Source organism: Streptopelia decaocto (genome assembly GCF_964273445.1).
Source record: "Streptopelia decaocto genome assembly, chromosome: 6".
In the NCBI taxonomy this organism is placed as follows: Eukaryota; Metazoa; Chordata; class Aves; order Columbiformes; family Columbidae; genus Streptopelia; species Streptopelia decaocto.
This window is the reverse complement of record NC_138660.1, coordinates 17,284,370-17,301,075: the sequence shown is the minus strand read 5'-3', so window position 1 is coordinate 17,301,075 and position 16,706 is coordinate 17,284,370. Positions and strand designations below refer to the sequence as shown.

The following is a 16,706-nucleotide window of genomic DNA, read 5'->3' as shown; positions in this document are numbered from 1 at the left end:
TAAATCATTAATTTATTAAACAGCAGGCACAGTTAAAATACAATTTTAATTATTCACATAGTTGCTCCATTAGCCCTGACTCAGAAATGCATACCTATTGACATATGGTGTTTAAGCGTGTGTGGTTATTTGCCTTTCTGGTCAATAATGGATGCTGAGATAAATTATCTTCCAATAGGTCTTTTACGTATTATAAAATCACTCACAAATGTCACATCAGTGCTTGAATTGGGAGGGGTAAAGAAGTGTCGTGGTATATCAGGCTAGAGATGGATGTATCCACGTGTGAACTGGGGGGAGTACAGCTTAGTCTATAAGTCATCTCACGCTTCTCTTCCCCGCAAAGTCACATTCCATTCTTACCTTGTGGCCCAGTGTACCCTTGCTCTCCTACATTCCCCTGGTCACCTGGCGGTCCCGGTGCCCCTGGTAAGCCATCTTGACCTGGCAGGCCACATGACCCTTCTTCACCTTTTCTTCCTAGATAAATACAAAGTATGCACTTTCTGTTTATATGGCTCCATTTAAAAGTTATAGATTGTCCAAACATCCACAGCATGTAAAGGGCCAGTCAGCAGATCTGACAGCACCAAGAAATGATGCTTTGGGACAGAAAGATACAGAAATTCTCTTTGCTGGGAATTGTATTTACAGCTTCACCTTGTGACCACGGTAGTAGCTCAGAGGTGCAACTTCAGCAACAGCAACTGCTGGAAAGGTTTTATGTCCTCCCTGTAGAACTTGTGTGATTTACAGCAGAAATCAAACCACTAACAAATATTATCATGACAAAGTCTCTTGCAGAATTTCCATCAGTATCATCTGTACCATGTAATGAGTTATAATTCATCCTGTGCCAGTCCTTCATCTTTTAAGACCCAATTCAGCAAAGTCTTTAAATGTGTACTGAACTTCCTGCGCAGTAATGTATGTATTGGAGTACCTACAGAACAGGGAGGGACTGTAGAATGGGACTACATCCAGTGGGGAAGGTTAAAGACATTTTAGGCTCCTGATGGCCTCACCTTTCTATGATTTTCATATGTATGTGCATTTTTATACAAACAGATAATGAGGTGTGGCCATGACAGTAAGAGAGACATCTCATATACAGGGCACAGACAGCACTGGTCCCGTTCACTCACTGCGCTAAACATAATTGGAATTGAACAAAGTTATACGTGTCAGATATTAATGCCCTCAGCATTGTTTTACCTCTTTTGTTAAAAAAGCTCACATGTGAGTATGTTTCTCTGGCACCACAGTTGTTTCCATTAATGGTGTGCTTCATTCCTTGCAAATTTTGCTATTTAACCTGCAGACTGAGTAATTCAAGGTTGTCTCACGACATTCAAAACTTCCTCATGCTAATTGTTACTAGATTCATTCCGAAAATCTAAACCAGTCAAAACAATTTAACAGCTTTTCGAGGTTGGTAGCACAGCTATTTTGCCAAAGCTCAAGTACACTGAAGTTTTAGTAATACACTTTTCTTTTGCCAGTAAAACCTCCAGTATGCCTTCTAAACTGGGAAAAAAAAAATGAATTCTGCTATCTTAATGAAAGGAAAAGCATTACTAAGTGTTTCTTTTATAAAACCAGTGCAAGTATGTATCATTGTATCATCTGGTTTTACAGAAACTGCTTTAATGCTTGTATATAATGGAAACACAGCAGTTCAACCCCAGAAACAAATTTTAGTTGACAAATCAATTAAGATCTGTAAAACCAGATAGTTCACTGAAAATTGCCTCATGTTCACTTTCATGAGGGGAATGAGTACTGCAGGGAGAAAATCACAGATTTTTCTCTCTGGAGACATAGCATGTCCAGTGCAGCCACCACAACAAACTTTGGTTCCCCAAGTAGGAAATATCTAAAACCACATGAGCGATTCCACTATCTAAACTAAATATATCACCTTTAGGCACAACCTAAACTGAGGGCAATATGCAGACATGCTATGCTGTGTTTCCATGAAGATGGCTGCTCTGTTGGAATCGTCAGGACCAGCATTGCCCTGTTTTCTTTTTATCTATCAGAAGAATGTTTCAGTCTTTCATCACTTTATTTTTAGTCTCTTCAGCCAGTTTTCTTTTGTGGTAACTTTTTGTGTTCCAACAGATAAAAAGTGCTATTGTAGCCAAGTCTCTGACTTCCGTATCCTTTAGGATTTCAGTTAACAGAGCTTTGTGATTCATTATTGCTAAATTTTAAAGCATGTGTATTTTAACGTCCTCCAAATATAACCTGTCTAAACCATAGGAGAGGTTTGAGGCATTGCTTTTTCATTGGTTGGTAAAAAGGACAAATACTGTTTGAAGAATTGTTTTCTCCACAGTGCAGGATGCTTCTGCCTTCCTTCCCTGGCCCAGAGAAAGGAAACGCGGTGCAGGCAAGTGCATATCACCTGTTTTGGTTACACTGATTCACCATCCTCAGCATTAACCAGCCCACGACATGTTTCTGGAGACTGTTAATAAGTCTTTAAGGGGAGGAGACAGGGTTAAACATGGAGAAGTAACACTGATGCTCTGACCCTTTTCAATTTTTTGTCAAAATAGTTAAACTAGACATCCAGGCTTTCAAAACACAAGCTTACCTTGGGGTCCAGGGTGGCCTATTGGCCCTGGTAATCCTACAGAGCCATCGTGTCCTCTTTGTCCTGCGTCCCCAGGAGGCCCTGGGACTGCAGAGCATGAATCATCTATTTTTCCTGGTTCACCAGGGTCACCTGGAATGTGTAATAGGAAACAAAATTTGACAAAAGATTGGTTAATAGCTCCCATGTGAAAAATCAACATAACTGTTAGCTGGTTTTGGTATTCAAGTGTATACTTTAAGTATTTTAAAATCTTGAATTATTGAGTCTCACTGCTTCTAATTTTACTCTTGGTCTATTAGCATGGCATTTTAATAGCACGGCAAGCATGTGTTAGCAAGTGCATGTGTGTATGCTAGATGCTATGTTTCAGATATTTGATGTACAATTTCTGTGTTAATGTGCCCCAAACTGTTTTGAGTTAAAGCCTAAACTCTGACCAATTTCAGCGCAAACACCTTAGCACACGTGAACATTTACAGTATTTTGCCTATTCTTTGGCTGCAAAACCATCAATAACCAGGCCAAGGAAGCTAGCATACAATATCCATTTAAAATAATTATAATAATAATAATTAAAAAAAAAAGGGCACATTTTATATATTGAAAGTTACTGGGAGCCATTGGCTATTTGCATTTTGGAACAAAAGCAGAATCAGATCAATTTAGTCAGATTAAGGGTTCAGTGTTTTACTAATCCAGTGTTAGGATACAAGCTTTTGCTAAGTTTTTTGAGTAGAAAGCATCTTGTGTGACAACTAAAACCCAAAATGATGATTTGAAACAAAAGTATTTCACAAGTTTGACATCAAAGCATGAGACTTCAGTGTAGCATTATCATGATGTTGGTCTGCTTAGAAGTGCTAGCTACTGATGTGAAAAATCTATTAGAACTATGTTGTTTTAGCAGCATCTACCATTCCTAGCAGCCAAACCAAGAATAGCTTCTAATAAGAATGGAATGTATCTATATAGAAGGAAGCCCATGTGAAAAGAACAATAATTGAGTCATGAACTTACCTATGAAACCTGAAGGATTTGAAAAATGGAAAGCAGATTGTGGCCATTGTGGTGCACGTAGAAACAAGTTTCAGGCATGTAAATTAGAGTAAAGAATAAAATGAGAACTGAAATCACCTACATGAAGTGACATTAGAAACAAATACATGGTTCAGAAATTTTTACACATGAGACATCAGTTGTGGTTTTTCTTTTTTTTTCTGAGATTGTTCAAATTGCCTGTATGCAGGTAAACATTAAGATTATATATGAACAGAAAGATCATTATTACAATTGAGTGAGGTTCATAAGTACCTGTGGGACCTCTGGGACCATGTTTTCCTTGAAAACCTTGGTCTCCTGGTTGTCCTATAGCACCAGGTGGACCCTGTGGGCCATGGATTCCCATAGGACCTGGAAAGAAAACAGTTGTGGAATTACATGTGATTGTATTGTGGGAAAGTGAATATATGAATAAGATGAAGTCTTGGCTGCTTGAGTAAGAAAAAATTCTTGGGACAACTTGGGTCTTGTTGTCTTCCAGAAAGAAATGCACATTTTCTTCTTCTCTCCCTGGTCTTGAAATGAATTAAAATTCAGGACTTTTTCTAGAGATTGGAAGGGATTATTGTAGGCAGGAGTTCTCTGCAGTGTGTGGAAGAAGCTGGGTATCTAAATCCCTGTTTTCAAACTAAAGAATCTGTTGAAAGCACAATGCTATTGATGTGAGGCAGATGTGAGACTGTCAGTTCAAACACATCTGCATCTTTCATAGTTTCTCAAGCCTTCTGCAGAGAGGTCAAGGTTTGCTTTATCTGGCAGATTCAAAACTTTTACTGCCTCATTCTCAGTCTGGAAGGGGAGTCTTCCAAGAAGCTGTTGGAAGCAGTACATGTGACTCTGGCTCTACTCTGACCTTCTACCCCAGCACTATCTTATCGGGAGGTGTGCAATGTCCAGCCTACCCCTCCTGCCTGGCTCAGTCTCCAAGGGCAATCCCCTGTACACAAGGCTCAGTTGCTAAGGACTGGCTGTAAGTACATGTGCTTGTTAAAGACATCTCAGACCATACCCTGTAGACCTCTTCTTCCTTGGTTCCCTGGAAAACCTCTGGCTCCTTGTTGCCCTCGCTGCCCAGGGTTACCTGGTGTCCCTCGAATACCAATATCACCTGGATCTCCTCGCACAAAGATGGTCTCTCCAGGAGGACCAGGATTGCCAGGCTGACCTATGGTAAAATAACTTTATTATATTTCATGAACAAAGCGTAAACTTCTAAAAATAGCCATGTTCCACTGGCTTTTTTGCTTTTGGGTTTTCTCCCTGGGATGTAGGACAGCCCTTGCATGTCTTTGGAAATATTAGCAATAGCCTTTGTCCAAGGCATTGTAAGGAAGACAATAATAGGAATAGCTCCCAAATCCCCTGTAGATTTGTGCAAGTAGAAGGCAGCAAGTTAATGTTATGGGTGTTGAGACGCTGTTACTCTATATTTATTACAGTGTTGCTTACACATCCAATCTCCCTACCCTGTTTCATAATAGGAAGTAAGGACTGGTTCAGGTAATACTTGATGTAAGGGGCCAGAACAACTTGCAAGAGCTCCATGTGAGGACCCAAATCGATAGGAGTTGACTGGATCCCTTGGCAACCCCTGTTTGTAACAGAAGTGAGGTCTACATAGATGCTTACAAAAGAGTTGCCAGCTTTAGCTTTCCCAAGACTGGATTTAGATTGGAAAGCTTTTTGTGGGTTTACCAACAATGGCAGGCCTCTGGACAACATCTTTTATCCTTCTTGCAAGGAAGAGAGGCCAGTGATCTTATTTGTGTTGAAATTGAGATATGTTGTGGCAGCAGGACTTGTACAGAATTACCACACAGGCCAGAAAACTAAATCTGGAGATCTCTATTTTATTCTTGCTCTGGTGATCTCTCTGCTTCTCTGTGTATTCACTGAGGTATTGATTGGTTTCTTTGTTCCCCTATGCACTTTTATCCATTGTTCCATAGACAGCAATCCAGTTACTCCTAGTAGCTTCAGGGGCTTTTTCCATGATCAAATTGGGTATTTTTCATTTTAATACCTCTGATGCCATTTAAACCAGGTGGTCCTTGATCACCTGGAGGACCAGGAGAAGCACTATCAGGAGATCTTCCCATAGGTCCAGTGGGTCCAACAGGTCCTCTTCTACCTAAGGGATCATATGTTACAAAACAAAAAAAAAGAAAAAAAAAAATGAGGTGTTTTTTTACATTACAGAAATAAGCTACTAACTAAAAGAATGCTGACATGAAGTCATGGAGATAATGTATGCTCTCACTTGTATACTGAGCGTACCAGTGATTAGGCTAATGAAGACATCTTGTGAAGTGAAAATATTTATCTTCTAAAATTTTTAATTCTTCCCATAAAATGTACTTAAACTAAAGAATGCATCATCACACCTTGACATATTGCTGCAAGTAGCTGCCTTCTCCTGAATTCTAACAAAGGGAGAAATGGTAGAAACATGAATCAAGACTATAGAATCATTCTGCCCGGGACAGGATAAGTATTCACAGGTTGTTCCTAGCAAAAGTGAGTTCAGCCATTTCCTAAAAATGTTGTTGAATAAGATGAATTTACTAGCCTTAAATGTATATTCTTTCCCAATTTGTAATCTGGATTTTTTGCAAAAAAAAAAAAAAGACATTAGCACTTTTACGTATGGCGGGCAGAAAGAGTTACAGGTTATCATCCTCTGCATAACACTTTTGAATAGTTGCAGCTTGTTAGAACATGTGTTGCACTGTGGTGCCTTCTCTTTTCTACAAAGCAGATCTAGTTTCTTCAGTCTAGTTTTTGACCCCATCCTTCCATTTTCTCTCTAATGAGTTCTTCCCAGTTTGTCAAAGCTGGACACAGCATGCCATGGGAGGCCTTGCCCATCCTATGTCAAGCAGTGTTAATACATCTTAGAATAAAACTTTTTTTTTTTTTTTCCTCAACGACACCATTCTGTTGACTCCCCCAATTCACGAACTAGTAACTGAATTCAGAAAAATTATTGTCTTCACCTTAGAATAATTCACCTCACCAGAATTCACCCCTGCTAGTTTTGTTCTCTATGTTATGACACACTGTGGCAAGGTTTGGTAGAGCAAAGCTCATGTCATTTCTAATCGCAGAACTGCTGAGGCTTGAATGGGCCTCTGGAGACTTTCTCGTCCAACCTCCTCCTCAAAGCAGGAGGCTAGAGCAGCTTGCCTAGGACTCTGCCCAGCTGGGTTTTGAGAATCTCCAAGGTCAGACACTTCATAACTTCTCTGGGCAACCTGTTCCCATATTTAATCACCCTCACAGGAAAAAGAAAACTTTTCCTTATATTTAAGTAGAATTTCCTGTATGTCAGTTTGTACCCATTGCCTCTTATCCTGTCCCTGGATACCACTGTGAAGAATCTGTCTCCATGTCCTTCCCATCAGATACTTACACACATTGATAAAATCCCTCCGGAGCCTCCTCTTCTGGGGGCTTAGCAGTTCCTACTCCCTCAGCCTCTCCTCATACAACAGATGCTACAGTCTCTTAACCTTCTTAGTAGCCCTCTCTCAAACACTTGCTTTTTCCTATTTCTATGCAATTCCTGTCTCACCAAGGTTCTGCAATAACCACAGCAATCTTGTGATACAGTTCTATGCCATTTACATCAGAATAGTTGATAAGATTTACTGTATTTCTGTGACTACCAGATCTCTTACACTCTCATTCTTCAGGAATTTCTTCCCAAGAGTCAACTCCACCTAGCAGTTCCCTGCATCTGTCCAAGTCCATCATTCTCTATTCTCATTCTTTCTTTTTCTGTAACATAATAAACAAGAAATACTGGGATCTCTGAATCTACTCAAGAAACATCAGCATGTTATTGCAACAAAAATGTTGTTAGGGAGGGGATCTTCTGGGTATGCATTAATGTTCATACTAACCAGGGGAAGACCCTGTATGAGCTTCATTTCAACTCAGCAGGGCATCACTAAGGAGAAAACCCTTTCTTACCTGGGAATCCTGGGAATCCCCTTTCTCCAGGGGGGCCTGGAATAGAAATACCAGGCCATCCAGGTTCACCTCTGTCTCCTTTTGGTCCAGGTTCTCCTGGGTATCCTGGGGCCCCTGTTTCACTTTGACCTTTATAGGAAAACAATTATGTACATAAAGCTTGCAGTGAGTACAAATACAGATGTGCAGAATAGAAATATCAGCTGCAGATGTTCTTCCTTGCAAGGGTTGCCTAGTGCTATTTTTCTGGTTCTCTCTTGGAAGCTGGATAGAGTTTTGTTGAATCTGGCCCTAATTCATCTCTTTCAAAGAAAGCAATCTTTTTGCTTTAATGTTCTTCTTCAGGGGTTATTTTATGATGCCACTACTGTTTGTAACTTGAAGTACAAACTGACTGCATGGTCCTAAATTTAATTTTCTACTGATATAAACTTATAATCTCTAGAGAGATGGTGAGCACTGTTTAATAATGCTTCAAAAGCACCTTTTGAAAGTTGCAAATAGATTAGTGTGAGTGAAATCCAGGTTCCTCTTAAGTTTGTGGCACAACTCCCATGGACTTTAATAGGGCTGGGATTTCATAAATCTCCCTTTAATTTGTTAATTTATCTTTTACATATATAAAAAAAAAAAGGAGACTTGGCTCTACTTTGAATCATCTGCACTGAACATTTTCATTTTATAAACAGCCTTGAAAGGTTCCAACATAACTATGAGTAATGGAAGTTTTAAAGTTTTCCCCACAAATAACCGCAGGTGTGTCATTAGGCACACTTGAGATTCTGTTTGAAAGTTTAGTCTGGGCCTTAATCTCTTCTGGGGAAGGCAAATATCAAAATAACGTGCATCATTCCTTGCACGTTCAGTCACTTAAGATTTTCTGTTCCACATAGCTATTTCTCTTCTTTACCTGGAGATCCTGCAGAACCTTTTTGACCTTTTAGTCCATCCAAGCCATCCAGTCCAGGCAGTCCGGGAAGACCTGAGAGGTATTACAGGCATGACTGGGTGCCACAATAATTCTTTAAAGTTGAAATTAAAAATTATGCTTTTTTTTTTTTTTTTTTCTGGGAACACATTCTGGATCAGGGCAGGGTATTTGCTGAATTTGATTCCTATTGGCAATTGAAGATGAAATCACATTGCACCTGAATGCAGTCTTTTCAGAAAGGAAAATGTGAAAAATCTGAAAATAGCAATCATGATCCAGTTTCACCTCAAAGCAATTAGCAAACATACCTTTTAATCCTTTAGGTATTGCAGCAGGAAGCTCAGTATGGGCTTGACTCTACAGTGAAGCTCCTGTCTGTGGCCAGACTACTGTTGGCTACAAATACTGCTAGCCCAATGTTGGCTGTGCTGTCACTGCCTGACCAGGTGACCTGCATGCAGACACTGCCTAAAATAACTTTAAAGCTAAAGTTCCAAATATAAGTGCAATTTAATCTAGATGTACTAGAAAGAAGATAATTTTTCACCTTGCTGCTTTCCCCCAGTCCTTCAGATTTCACACAGAAAACAATATTAGTTGGTTGGTTGGTTGGTTTTTTCATGATGCTATTACAAAAATTCTTTAAACTGAAAAGCACAAAGTCTTTGAAGACAATGAATCTGTAATTAAGACCTATGCTGACATGGGCTAGTATACAGCAACTCTGTCACTAGTGATTTTCATGAGGTGACCAGATCACAGGCTGAGTGTTCATGGTAGTCAGGTGTATAACTTGTACTTTATAATCTGTGCTTTTTTGAAAATTGCTAAAACACAATACGCAAAAACATAGATGGCATTTTTTTATCTCTTCTTAAAGTTGAACTAATCTGAGATTGTGTTTGTTGCTTGCAGTAGAGAGTAAAAATGTAATGTCATAAGCACTTTGTAGTTTCCTAAGTTGTATAGACAAAGTATCAAATGCGAAGATGTGCACCACTAAATGCAGATAGCAGCCTGTCACCTGCTGATAGGAACAGATCTGGCAAAACTGATGGGTCATTTTGTAACAGGTTTCAAAGAGGTTTCAGACAGAGGAATAGACTTGGGACATTTCTTGCCTCAGACAGGGACAGATTAGAGTGGACACTGGTTGTCAAGAAGTTGAACAATACTGGCGGGGCCCGTTCCTGTCTCTTTGCCATCTTTGTTCTGTCTACTTTCTCTCCCCACCGTGTCCTCTCCTGGTCACATAGGATTCCCCGTCCAGTTGCAGTGGTATTCCACAAGTCTAAATTATTTTTGTCTGTCTCCTTTTCCCTGTCTCACCAATCCCTGGCATAGAAGATGTAGGTTCTCTGTTTCAGTTCATGTGCTGGATCCCAGCCTGTCCTGCAGCACGCAGATCTGCTGTGTATCCAGAGCATGAATCACGGGGGAATTTATTGCTCTACTTAAGCACATATGAATGGATTTTATTTTATTTATTTATTTTCTTTTTAAAGTTTATAAATTGGGTCAAATTTGTCAGGGACAAATTGCTGCAGGAATAGCAACAAAAATACCCTTCATTAAATGCTTCACCTTCCAAATTTAAAGGTCCCTAGTTCAAAGATAGGTCATCTGAGAAAGGAAAAATAAAAGGGCACTAGAGTCCTTTAACAGACACACCAAAAATAATAATTCCATAGCTTTGTTCTCAGAAACCATTGAATTATTTTAGTTAAAATTTAACAAAAGAATGAAAAGAAAGGAAAAAAAATCCAGCCTGTAGCAAACACTGGTCTGGAAAAATTTTAAATTGAGAAGATTGTTTGAAAACCTGCAAGACATGGATAATATACTCTTCTAAGTAATCCCCTTCATAATATGGGATACTAGTAATCCAGCTTGTAATATCTTTTCTGCCTTTAATTAACTGCTCTTTAACTTTTCATGACATTCTAAGTTTCAGTCCTGCTCTCTGTAGCCTGCTTGTACTTTGGGGATATTCCCATTTTCAAATTGGTGTAAAAGTTGCATGCCAATTTGGGGAATTTAACAGTGGTATTTTAAATTTATTATGAACTTCTAATGATTTTTGGCACCCATGTCACCATTTAAAACTTTTTTTTTTTAGCTCATTCAGTCAGGATTTGCTTGGTTTACTTGCTTTCCAGGGAATTTCTGACACATTTGCCAACAATCTATTATAATATCAACACATATAATTCTAGATTTTTGGATTCCTATAGTCCCATATTTCTAGGTACAGCTGAATTGGCTGACCTATGTATGAACCACTGTTCCTGTATTTTACAGCCCAATTCTGCTTCTACTCACACAAGTAATTCTGCTGATGTTCTTAATATTACTTGCTTCATCAAAGATTACTCATACAAGTAAGGCTTGCCAGACCAAGCCCTTAACTAGTAAAACTATCTCTGTAATAAAGAAAACGTGATTATGCTTTGGTAGATGCTGTTTAACTGATTTTTGTAATGTAAAAGTTCTTCAGGCACAACACATTTAATGAAAATGACAAGCAATTAGACTAACAAGGCCATGTACTTAGATATGAATAGCCAATTAACCGTTTCACTTCTAATGCTAGGAAAAATATTTATTGAAAATGGCATTAAGATCTATATTCATCAATTTAACTGAAATAAAAATTGCATTCTGTTTTCATTACTGGATATAATCTCAAAGGTGTCAACCCTCTTTTCAACTATGCTGGCAATATATAGAATCCTAAGGCTTAGCAGGCCACTCGGCCTCTAATGAATCACCATTTGGAACTGAACTTTCCCCTCTGCAGCACGTGTGTTAATTTGTTACATTTCCTGTGCAGGACTTGGAATAACTTCTGTGCAATATAGAAGTGGCTTACTACTTACGACAAGAAAAGAGATTCCATCTGCTACTAAGAAGTTTTCAGCAGAAGAATGCTGCTCTTTTATTTTTTTTGGACCCCTCTCAATTTAGACATCCCTGTCACTACAGATCTCTGCCTCTGATACAGGAAATATTGTTTGCAACAATGAGATGTTCTCTTGCAGATCATGCACCAGCAAGGAATCTGTTATGACAGTTTAAATTGGCACCATGTACTTTACTGCAAGCAATCATAAATGGTTTCCAATTTTAATGTAAATTTTCAATAGTTTATAGAAAAACCTCAATTTTTCCTTAGGCTGAATTTGAAAAAGTGCATGTTCCCTCTAAGCATTTATCATAGCCCCAAGTGTTACTTTACTGTGATTGCTGCATATGGGTCACTAATATTCTTCCTGTCCAGGAACTGGTTATGAAGCACAGTATAACACAGAGAGGATACAATGTACATAGCTGATTACCTTTCTTTATAAAACATTAATGCAACTTATAATTTCAGTATGTCATTCTCAGTATAGCAAAGGTTAATCATGTTCTCCAACAAAAACAACTTGATAGATGAACTGCTGTTCAATCTAAACATAACAATCCTTGTGAATAAGTGTAAAATAGGATTTGGGGGAAAGGTTTCTACATTAAATGGATTAAAAATCAGGTTTTGGAGAAAACAAAACATCAAAACCACCAACAAAAATAACTCATGTTATCTTACAACAAATAGTTAAAACAAATTTGTAAGCAAATTTTGCCTGCACAAGTTTGCTGGTTTTGTTAGAGTAACAGTGGCACTCCCTGGTGAAAAGGTAGAACACAGCATAATTGAAGTGAAACATCTGAATTACTGCAAACTCCTTTTTCTTTCCTTAACTACTGCTATCAGTTACATCAGCTGAGCCAGAATCTGTTTCTGCCTTTTTCCTTACTCATTTTAGGTTGCATCCCATTTTTCTGAGGTGGCATTTATGTTATTTTTCAAAGGCAATGGGAACTGGCTTAATTCTTCTAGCAGTTTGAGAGAATACACAGTCAAAATGTTGCTCACAGGCCTTTTCCATTTTCACTACTAAAATGGTATTTATGTCTGGTGCTGTTACATGACCAGCAGAACAGCACTGTATACTGTTTACCTTTTCTGCCTTGTGATCCAGGTAATCCTTGCAGTCCTGGAGGTCCCAAAATTCCATGTTTCCCTTTTTCTCCAGGTTCTCCTGGCAATCCCTGATGACCTGTCGCTCCTACACACACACACACACAACTATGAATGTGCAAATCTATTAAACTGTTGATTTATTTTTCTTTTTTTCTTCATGCTATGCCTCACACTGCATTAATCAGAGGTACCTGAAAGTGTATGGGAATGTATGAAGAACTGATGGATTCTGCTCTCCGAGAGTGAGCAGACTATTGCTGCTCTCTATAGGCATGGAAATAGCTTTCAATCCACACCTTCATATGATCTATGATTTCTCCAGCATCCTCCACAGAGGTGCCTCCTCAGCCGAATTTTCCTGTTCCGTGTATGTTTTGAGCTGTTACATGGCACTATTTTTTAAACTTTGGCATTACCTGGAAATCCAGGTATTCCTGGGTATCCAGGGTCACCCTTGGATCCTGGTCGTCCAGGTTGCCCTTGGATACCTGGTGAACCCTTCTCTCCTGGGAATCCACAGAGTCCTTAAAGAAAAAAGAAAATCTAGCATTTATTTGTTTAAAGTTGCCCATTCTTCATCTCATTATAAGCTTACAAATATAAAAGTCCAGTAAGGTGTTTCTTGACTAGAAAAATAATTTTATTCAAATGATGCTGGTCCTTGCATCTATATATAGCAATGAATTCTACCGATCTCTCTGGTGATACCTGAAAGAGCAGACATGCCCAGCAAGAAACAGCCAAGCCAGGTTTTATTCTGGTGTCAGTTTGTTGGTGCTGTACTAGACAAGAGTAGCCTCTACCTCCAATGTTCATTCTGGCTACATTGCACGTTGTGATGCCTCTCTAGTCCCTGGGCTTACAACTATAGAAAATACCACTCATGAATACACATGAAGAAGAGCTCTCTATCCACTAACGAAACTTAGAGAAAATAAGTTTTTGTGTCCAATTTTTTCTTCAGTCAGAGGTACCTGGTAATCCTGGATCTCCAGGAGGCCCTTTTCGACCACGTGTACCAAGCAGAGGAACTGGGTCACCTCTCTTGCCTGTTGAGTGACAACAACTTTCATTTCATACAAGTATCCTTTTCATCCACAAACCCAAAATTGGACAATTTTCTAAGATCAGATAATTTACTATATATATTAGCAGCTATAAAAGGGACTGAGAACATAGAATGAAAAATGCTTTGGCCCATGCAAGTTATCTGCCAGCTCAACTTGTCTTGAAGTATTAACTCAATTTGTGTTTCGAATGACTCCTGGCAGCATTCATGTAAATTTTCCATAACAAAAAAAAAACAAAAACAAAACCAAAAATTATGGGAACTTTACCAACACTGACAGCATATACTGAAAAGGTATTGAATAAACTCCCTGTAACACTTTATTAAACAAAGAGAACTCCTTATGTAGGTTTGTGAGGATATGCAAAATCAATATAGTGTGAGTCTATTTTACTCAGTAAAGACCTTTCAGGGACTCACTGAGGACTTTAAGCCAGCACACCTTCTTCTTTCGGTCTGTGCTGAAATTCCTGTTTATCACATAATCAATAATTCCGAGCAATTTTGCCTTACATTGTCTGTACAAATGTCTGACCTCTCCTACCAACTCATGCTGTTTCCAGCTTCATTGTCTGATTTTACTCTGAAGGCTTAAGAGAAACTATCAAGTTCAAATGTTGCTAGAAATCCCCTGCCATAGCAACCCCCACCTTTACTGGCTATTTCCTGCTTTAGTTTTAAGGAAAACTTTTCCAGTAAATTTGTTTTCAATATATTTCATAGAAGTTTTCTTTATATTGACTGTTTTACTTCTTTTTTTTTTTTTTTTTTTTTTTTAGTAGGGACATATTCCCTGGCTGAGAAGGTCTTGAATTTTTGAAGAAATGGAAACTGTAACTGAGAAAATAATTTCTCCTGTCCTCTTAATGCTTTTTTCCAAGCAAAGATTTAATTTTGTTATTAGTAATGAAGTCCTGCTTCATGGAAATTTGGAATATGATGGACAATACCATTTTGTCCACTTTACAAATCTAAATATTATAGATAATTTTTTCAGAATAATCTCTACCTATGCAAAAAATAATATGCAAAACTTTATCTTTTCAACTGAATAATTTTGCTTGCACGGGTATGAACTCTGCCTGATTTCTTATGCTACACTTTCAGATGTTCCAAGAATGCAAAAATCATAGCCTGGAAAATAAGTGATATAAAAAAAATATAAATCATGTAGAATATTCTAAAAAATCCACATATCTGTATAATACTATACCATAATACCATAAACAATTGCATTTTCTCTTATTTGATTTGACAAATTTTACATATCCATAAGAGTGGATTTTTGCATGTGTTTGATGGAATATTAAACCCTATGAAATCTGACACAAACTTATCTTCTAAAATAGAAAGATCTACTTTAGAAGGGACAAACTGTTAAAGAATATAGCAAAAGGCAAATTTTCTCCTCAGGTAAGTCAGACTTGTTTCTAATGACATTTGTGTTTTAATTCTTTTCACTTCTGCCTGTTTCCCCCGTTCTACTGAGTATTTGCCATCTATCAGAGCACACTCATCCTAACAATACTGCTCTTCTCAAAAGTACATCTATTTGAACTCATTACCTTTAGATCCTTTGGGGCCAGTCAGTCCTGGGTTTCCAGGGATTCCTGGTAAGCCAAAATCACCCTGATTTTTTTAAAAAAACAAAATAAAAATGTTTGACATAGGATATGTGTAGCAGGAATGATCTGTAAGAGCATTTGGTTCTCTTACACTGGTAAACGGACCAGCAATCAATATGAATAGCAAAACTGTGCCTGAAGCTCAACAGCAAAGCATGCTTTCTTTGTTACATGTCTAACAGTGACCACTAACACTTCCAAGAAGCTGTAGATTAAACTTGCTAATCATTTTGAATTTGTGCTTCCATAGTTTATGCTAACTTTTGGCTTGAACAGCTTAAATTCCCCACAGATGGCTTTAGTAATTTGATTTAAAAGGTACCATAAAAATGTACCAAATATTGTTGTATGTTGCCCAAAATTTACTATAAACATTAACCAGAAATACGTTGTACTGTAACAGTAAGAATGTAAAGGTTTCTCTTAGTTCTTCTTTTGAATAATGTCCTGTAATCAGCAAAACAGATTACCTCTTCAAATAAATATAATAAAAGCCAAGTGTTTGTTTTTGTAAAGGGACATATCTTTGGTTCAAACAAACCACAAAACAACTGTGCTTTAAGCTTCATGTAATCTCAAAGCCTGTCTTCCTAGCATACAAGCCAGAGAAGAATTTTATCTTATATGTGATATATGTGCAGTTTTCTCTATTTGTTCTTAAGCAATATTGCCTGCTTGGGTTCTGTTTGGTGTAAGTTGTCAGTATGGGCACAGAAGACTTGGTTTGTCATGTCTATTGGCTTGGCTGCTCCGCATAGCAAGATATGAAGAAACAGCTATACGTTTTCTTAATTTCATACTTGTGCTGCTGCTACATTATGATCTCTGCAGTAAGTGATTTGTCAATCTGTTCTTAGGAATCATGGTAAAGACTTGATTGTGCATCCGTTTTTTTTCCTCTCCCTAATTAGTGTGGTGTAGTATATGTGGCCATATATTATAACAAAATCACAACATGCACATAGGAGGGAGGGTAGATGCCCTTTGTTGACTCTGACTACAGTTCCTGCTAAAATGTTATCAAAGGATTGAAGTGTTGCAGAAAGGAATTTCCTGACAGTCTGTTTTCAGGAGGAGCATCTAAAGGGTAAGTACAATAGAAGTGCCCTTCACCATGTTTCTTGGAGGAAGGAGATAACTGCAAAGTCCAGGACACTTCACTACCACTTTCAGTTTACCTGATCACCTGGTTGTCCTTGAAAACCTGTACTTCCTTTAAAGCCCTTTGGTCCTGGGAGACCCCGTGATCCTGGAAACCCCATCAGTCCAGTGTCACCGTGGTCACCTGGCAGTCCCGGGACACCGTTCTTCCCTGGAAATCCTGGGCTGCCTCTGAAACCAGTATTGCCTTTTTCACCTGAAGTTAATTGCAGAACAAGATAACAACCAATATAGTCAAGCTATGATTCGGCACT

At 38.3% G+C, this 16,706-nt stretch overlaps 1 protein-coding gene across 1 annotated transcript in view; it reads right to left on the bottom strand.

Moving 5' to 3' along the window:
• COL4A4 (collagen type IV alpha 4 chain) overlaps window positions 1-16,706 on the bottom strand; it is a 63,957-nt gene that overhangs the window by 3,849 nt on the left and 43,402 nt on the right. Inside the window, exons 32-43 of the mRNA XM_082056348.1 lie at window positions 16,470-16,648; window positions 15,232-15,295; window positions 13,572-13,646; window positions 13,014-13,121; window positions 12,575-12,682; window positions 8,550-8,621; window positions 7,640-7,768; window positions 5,688-5,795; window positions 4,674-4,829; window positions 3,917-4,015; window positions 2,603-2,734; window positions 364-480 (exon numbers count right to left, since the gene is read on the bottom strand). Coding sequence (XP_081912474.1) covers window positions 364-480; window positions 2,603-2,734; window positions 3,917-4,015; window positions 4,674-4,829; window positions 5,688-5,795; window positions 7,640-7,768; window positions 8,550-8,621; window positions 12,575-12,682; window positions 13,014-13,121; window positions 13,572-13,646; window positions 15,232-15,295; window positions 16,470-16,648 — 1,347 coding nt within the window. The remainder of the gene's footprint in view (window positions 1-363; window positions 481-2,602; window positions 2,735-3,916; window positions 4,016-4,673; window positions 4,830-5,687; window positions 5,796-7,639; window positions 7,769-8,549; window positions 8,622-12,574; window positions 12,683-13,013; window positions 13,122-13,571; window positions 13,647-15,231; window positions 15,296-16,469; window positions 16,649-16,706) is intronic.